This window comes from Malus domestica, chromosome 03, assembly GCF_042453785.1.
Source record: "Malus domestica chromosome 03, GDT2T_hap1".
Taxonomy (NCBI): domain Eukaryota; kingdom Viridiplantae; phylum Streptophyta; class Magnoliopsida; order Rosales; family Rosaceae; genus Malus; species Malus domestica.
Genome location: NC_091663.1, coordinates 33,898,796 through 33,904,070, shown reverse-complemented (window position 1 = coordinate 33,904,070; position 5,275 = coordinate 33,898,796). Strand labels below are relative to the sequence as shown.

Genomic DNA, 5,275 nt, shown 5'->3' with positions numbered 1-5,275 from the left:
GAGTCGTCGTCGCTACGGAGACGACCAATACAACTCTCCACCATCGATGGCTCAAATACCCGGTCTTCGCGGACCAGCGCTAGCTCAGGCGGCCTCCAGCTCGGCGCCTCCGCCTGCTGAGTCTCCACTGGGATGGAGCAGAAACTGACGTGGACAGCTCCGCCACCGTCATCGTCGGAGGTCATTCGGTATGCTCTGAGGGCTGGTTTCGGAACGGCCTGATACGAGGATCCGGATGGGGGTTGCGGCGAGAGGTCTCCGTTACCAGTACGATGTAAGCCTCCCTTTCGTTCTTTCTGTAGTGTTCCCTTTCGTTGTTATTTTTCTGTGTTTATATGTTCATCTGCATTCGTACTCTTCAGGTTTCCATTTCCAAATTTAAATTAAAAATTTGTATTTTATTTTCTGAATTTTGCTTTTGCCTTTTCTTTTTAGTTTTTATTCTTCGGTTTTTGGAAACTGTAGTCGCTGATGGCGTTTTGGGACCCAAAAATCATTTAAGGTTCTCAAAACCCCTTTCTGATTCCAAACGATGATGAAGAGCAATCAACTATTAATTGATGTTTCCCAAAACCCATTTCTTTACCGTTTTTGTAAATCTGAACCAGGAATATGTTCATCTAAAAGGTGTTGGGGTTGGGAAAAAACTTTTGATGTTTCTCAGAACACGTTAAAACACGTTTCTGAGTACCAAGCAGAAACCTATTGATGAAAGTTTCGGTGAAATAGGTCTTGGTTTTCTTTTGCTACATATATATATTCAGTACTTTTGACACAGAAATGTTTCCTGGGAAGAACGTCTTTCTTTCGGCATTTTCTGAATCTCTGTTTTCTTGGTAAACCGTTGGTATTGTTCTTGTTTTTTTCGTTATCTGTTGTGTGGTGTTTTACAATTTCACTTGGTGGCTGTAGATTACCCCTGAAGTTGCATCGGAAAAGATGCACAGGGATGTCATTAATCAGCTCCCAAAACTTTACCAGGAGTCTCGCCTAGGCAACAGAATCCCAGCTTATGATGGCATGAAAATTATTTCTAAGAATCCCAGCTTCTGAGAAACATCAAAAGTTTTTTCCCAACCTCAACACCTTTTAGATGAACATATTCCTGGTTCAGATTTACAAAAACGGTAGAGAAATGGGTTTTGGGAATCAGAAAGGGGTTTTGAGAACCTCAAATGATTTTTGGGTCCCAAAACGCCATTAGCGACTACAGTTTCCAAAAACCGAAGAATAAAAACTAAAAAGAAAAGGCAAAAGCAAAATTCAGACAATAAAATACAAAATTTTAATTTAAATTTGGAAAGGGAATGCAGATGAACATATAAACACAGAAAAATAAGAACGAAATGAACACTGCAGAAAGAACAAAAGGGAGGAAACTCAAGTGCTGGATGTTGCTCTGAAGGCCGCACCTCCAGAAAAGTAAAGTCTTCGTTTGTTAGAAAAACATAGGTTTTACTTTGGCCTTTTACGTGTGGTTTCCTTAATAGTGACAGTTTGAGCGTTGTCATTTCTATCACAGGTACTCGTCCTTCGCCACTGAGCTTGGGCAGAAAGGTGGTGATCTTGGTGAAGGTCAGGAATACTGGAGAGGGTTTTCCCAGAGTCAGTTTGGGCTTTCGCTCAATATAAGTATAATTTTCCCTGTTTTAGTAACCATACAAAGTTAAGTAACAAAAGTGTTGTGACCTAACTCTTTCTATTCGTATATTTGCAGATGTATCGGCCAGAGCAATTTATGAGCCTATTATGGTAACTGAGTTTGTCAAAAAACTTTTGAGCGACAGACAATTGTCAAGGCCTTTTGCCTGATCGTGATCGTTTGAAGGTATTCGCCATTTTCTTTTCAATTTGTGGAATGCAGTTTTGATAGTTAACTTATCTAAAAGTAAAGCTATATAATCAAAATACAATGTGATTCTGTTGAGTTGATAGTTTGTACTTAATTTCTACTTGTCTCAACAACAAAGTTCAAGCTATTTATACAAGTTATAGGTTATGTTTATGCAGATTTGCTTGCTAGTATTTATGTTCACTGGGTTTTGAAGATGCATTTAGTTTTAGCATGTAATCATTTGCTTTTTTTTTTAATTGACTAATATATTCAGAGTTCTGTGTATTTACTTATGTTTGTCCACAAATAGTTACTTAAAAATATTTTATTTAAGCAAAGCTGATTAAAATTCTGTTACTTACAGGAGAAAAAGCCCTTAAAGGGGGTCGAGGTACCACTTTCTTATGAAGAGCATACCGGTTATGAAATCACTGGGGTGTCAGTTGAACCACAGAGCAAGTTGAAGTGAGTCTTGTAATCTTTACGTTTATGCTAATGTATTGTTTGTATGTATATGGATTGTTGTGGTACTTGATTTGCTGGAAAAGAAAAAAAAATCAAATTGAGTTATGATTGTATTCCATGGTAACAGAACATGGAAAATTCTCTCCCTTGTTGATTCATAACTTATTATCCATCTCTGCATTTTAGGTTCACTCATGAGAGGTACAATATTGGGCTAAGGGATGTGGCAATGCCTGCGCTTCTATCTGGGAGGGATTCAAAACCTGCTTATTTGCCAATGGAGGTACCTGTACAGATGGTTAAACACAATGGTCACAATAAAGATGAGCTTATCCAACGGGAATTTGGAATGACTATAAGAGAAGATATGACAATGCTCGTGTTCTGTGGCCGCCTTTGGTAATTATTTGTTTCCAATTTTGTTTGAATAGTGCAAGTGTTTTTTTACTCATCTTTTTTCCTTTGCTGGTGTTTGAATTGATGACAACGGCTGAAATACCACGCTGGTTGTGAGAACTCTGAAAAACCACGAATGGGGCAATGGAACATGATCAACAAAGTGTGGTATTGGTTTTTAATGTGTTTTGACGGATCTGTGTGTATGTTGAACTCCAGTTCATACGTGTGGAATCTTTAATGCGTTTTGAGGGCAGTTACCCATGATTTATGCAACTGAAGGGGTTTGAGGGTAGTTTAACAAAGTTTTTGCAATTTAAGTGGCTTTGCAGACAGCACCTTCACTTGTACATATGAATAATGGATTTGTAAACATTATAAGATACTGTCTTTTGCTGCTTTTGTGATATGTGGTGCAGCATGAAAATTGAAATTTTTTTCATATTGGAACTTTGATTTCTGATTAGTTTTAATATATGCCGGTTCTGTAGAAAACGTTTAACGGTGTTTGAGTGGATTTCTGGGCATATGTTGATTTTTCCCTATTGGACCAAAGTTTTAACTTCCGATTCTGTGAGGATTTGGTCAGTCCGTGCAACAGCAAGGGAGTGGTATGAATGTAATCCTAAACTTCCTCCTCTTTCTGCCTTGAATTGTTTTTTGTTAATTTCATAACCAAATTGTTTTCTTCCTAGCATTTCCATCCGCAACCTTTACTTCCGCATCAATCAGCTCATCCTGGGAAAATAGAGAGGGTGCTCGGAGATATCCATAAGATGTCTAGCAAGCAACTTGAAGAAGTTGGACAGAAGGGAAGGCATCTTCAGTTGTTAATTATCATTTTGCCTGATGTCACTGGATCATATGGTGAGCAGTAAATCTATGAACAAAAAGTGTCTTGTATTGCAAATTTTCAAGATATTCAAGCTTAAAATCTGTCATATTGATTCCTTGCAGAAAAGATGATAAAACGATTCCGGGAAGGTGAGTTAGGAGTCGTATCTCAGTGCTGTCAGCCTATAGCAGCATCGAGGCTCAGCAAACAATATTTAGAAAATTTGTCGCTCGAGATAAATGTGAAGGTTCGTTTTTTATGTATTGTCCATTTGTCCTTCACATTACTTATTATCTTCCATGAGCATTGAAATGTTGACACAACATTTGAAACTGTTGTAGTTTGGTGGAAGGAACACTGTTGCCATTCGAAGAAGGATTCCTCTAGTTAGTGACATCTCCACAATCATCTTTGCTGCAGATGTTACCCATCCTCAACCTGGGAAGGACAGCAGTCTGTCAATTGCAGCTGTAAGTTCAGTCGTCTATTTTAAATTGTTTTTAATTAAAATTCACAACGTGTTAACATGTTAATTTATTCCAACAGCTGGTGGCATCAATAGATTGGTCACAGATAATCATAGATCTTTATAGTGTAAGCCAGTACCCTAACAATGGTCTTGTTGGAGGATGAATGATCAGGTAATTGGGCCAACAATTGTTTCTATTTTTTTTTCCTTCAAGATAGTTGTGAGTTCATTTTCTTATCATGATTATTTTGATTATGGTAGGGAGCATTTCGACAAGAAACTGGCTGTAAACCAGAGAGAATTATCTTCTACATGTAAGAATTGTTTTTTCTGTGGTCAAGCAAAATGACACAGCACTCTGCTAACATTTGTTTTGATGTTTGCTTGACAGAGACGGAGTTAGTGAAGACCAATTTTGTCAAGTTCTGCTGTATGAAATGGATGATATAAGAAAGGTACGCTAACTGTTAGAATGCTAGAATTATTTTTTTAGGAGAAGCAAATTTTTTAATACATTCGTTACTACTTTACAGGCTTGTCAATCGTTGTAGGAGGGATATCTGCCACCTCTTACTTTTTTTGTGGCACAGACTGGTAAGAGTGGCAATTTTCAACCAGTTACAAATTTTAGATGCATTGAGATAATAGTAAATTTGATGTTTTTCCATTTTGCGCATCGAGTTATTGTAAATTTGATCTTTTTCCATTTTGCTCTTTAACTATGTTTACCTTGTATAGGCACTATTGCTGACACCCAGTTTTGTCATCCGAGGGAGTTCAACTTTTATCTCAACAACCATGCTAGCATTCAGGTATTATTTGTGTTGTTCATTTATACATGCCAATTTCATTTTTGCGGTAGTTTGTGCTGATTTAGGGCTTTCAATTCTTGATATTATTTTTCTCATAAGGAAGGCAAATATATACTATATACTTGATTTACAAGGTACGAATATGCAATAATATTTACCATAATTCTACGGACTCAAACGGGTAACAAACCCCCCTAATTACACACAAAAGTCAACTCACTTCAATAGTTTGCCATCTTCTAAGCATGTATTTGTGCTTTCTTCACTGCTAAATATGAAATCTAAGTTGTGCTATAGTTTGAATTGCTATCCTTTGTTCGTGTACGAAACTAACATGCCTGCGCACTACAATGTCATGTATGATGAAAACAAATTCTACCCTGATTGCTTGCCGACTTTCTAATTGTATGTCATATAATTTTTCAGTTATAAGGGAACTACCCTTATTCTTATCATAATGCCTA

The 5,275-nt window shown here is 37.3% G+C and overlaps 2 protein-coding genes across 4 annotated transcripts; both read left to right on the top strand.

Annotated features, from left to right (window-relative positions):
* LOC139194140 (protein argonaute 5-like) lies at window positions 1–2,673 on the top strand. Of its 2 annotated transcripts, XR_011578902.1 has the most exons (5): window positions 1–188; window positions 1,523–1,632; window positions 1,718–1,828; window positions 2,199–2,299; window positions 2,486–2,673. XR_011578902.1 is itself a non-coding variant. In XM_070818506.1 (3 exons), exons 1-3 carry the CDS (start codon window positions 133–135, stop codon window positions 1,810–1,812), a joined length of 261 nt encoding a protein of 86 aa, XP_070674607.1. In that variant the 5' UTR covers window positions 1–132; the 3' UTR covers window positions 1,813–1,829. The 2 variants fall into 2 exon arrangements, 1 of the variants encoding a protein (XP_070674607.1); XM_070818506.1 differs by lacking the exons at window positions 2,199–2,299; window positions 2,486–2,673 and having other exon boundaries at window positions 1,718–1,829.
* LOC108173103 (protein argonaute 5-like) lies at window positions 2,581–4,879 on the top strand. Of its 2 annotated transcripts, XM_029100318.2 has the most exons (10): window positions 2,581–2,698; window positions 3,187–3,306; window positions 3,391–3,562; window positions 3,653–3,777; window positions 3,872–4,000; window positions 4,077–4,171; window positions 4,261–4,313; window positions 4,391–4,454; window positions 4,533–4,593; window positions 4,738–4,879. In XM_029100318.2, exons 3-6 carry the CDS (start codon window positions 3,472–3,474, stop codon window positions 4,161–4,163), a joined length of 432 nt encoding a protein of 143 aa, XP_028956151.2. In that variant the 5' UTR covers window positions 2,581–2,698; window positions 3,187–3,306; window positions 3,391–3,471; the 3' UTR covers window positions 4,164–4,171; window positions 4,261–4,313; window positions 4,391–4,454; window positions 4,533–4,593; window positions 4,738–4,879. The 2 variants fall into 2 exon arrangements, with proteins under 2 accessions (XP_028956151.2, XP_070674606.1); XM_070818505.1 differs by lacking the exon at window positions 2,581–2,698 and having other exon boundaries at window positions 3,167–3,306.
* The last annotated feature ends 396 nt before the right edge of the window (window positions 4,880–5,275 follow it).

What these genes read in the sequence shown, in the direction of transcription:
- LOC139194140 (XM_070818506.1), top strand. Translation starts at nt 133, where the DNA reads ATGGAGCAGAAACTGACGTGGACAGCTCCGCCACCGTCATCGTCGGAG. An exon ending in TCATCGTCGGAGGTCATTCG is followed by an intron (nt 189 to 1,522) that starts GTATGCTCTGAG and finishes TTTCTATCACAG; the next exon opens with GTACTCGTCCTTCGCCACTG. An exon ending in TGGGCTTTCGCTCAATATAA is followed by an intron (nt 1,633 to 1,717) that starts GTATAATTTTCC and finishes GTATATTTGCAG; the next exon opens with ATGTATCGGCCAGAGCAATT.
- LOC108173103 (XM_029100318.2), top strand. Translation starts at nt 3,472, where the DNA reads ATGTCTAGCAAGCAACTTGAAGAAGTTGGACAGAAGGGAAGGCATCTT. An exon ending in TGATGTCACTGGATCATATG is followed by an intron (nt 3,563 to 3,652) that starts GTGAGCAGTAAA and finishes GATTCCTTGCAG; the next exon opens with AAAAGATGATAAAACGATTC. An exon ending in GCAGTCTGTCAATTGCAGCT is followed by an intron (nt 4,001 to 4,076) that starts GTAAGTTCAGTC and finishes TTATTCCAACAG; the next exon opens with CTGGTGGCATCAATAGATTG.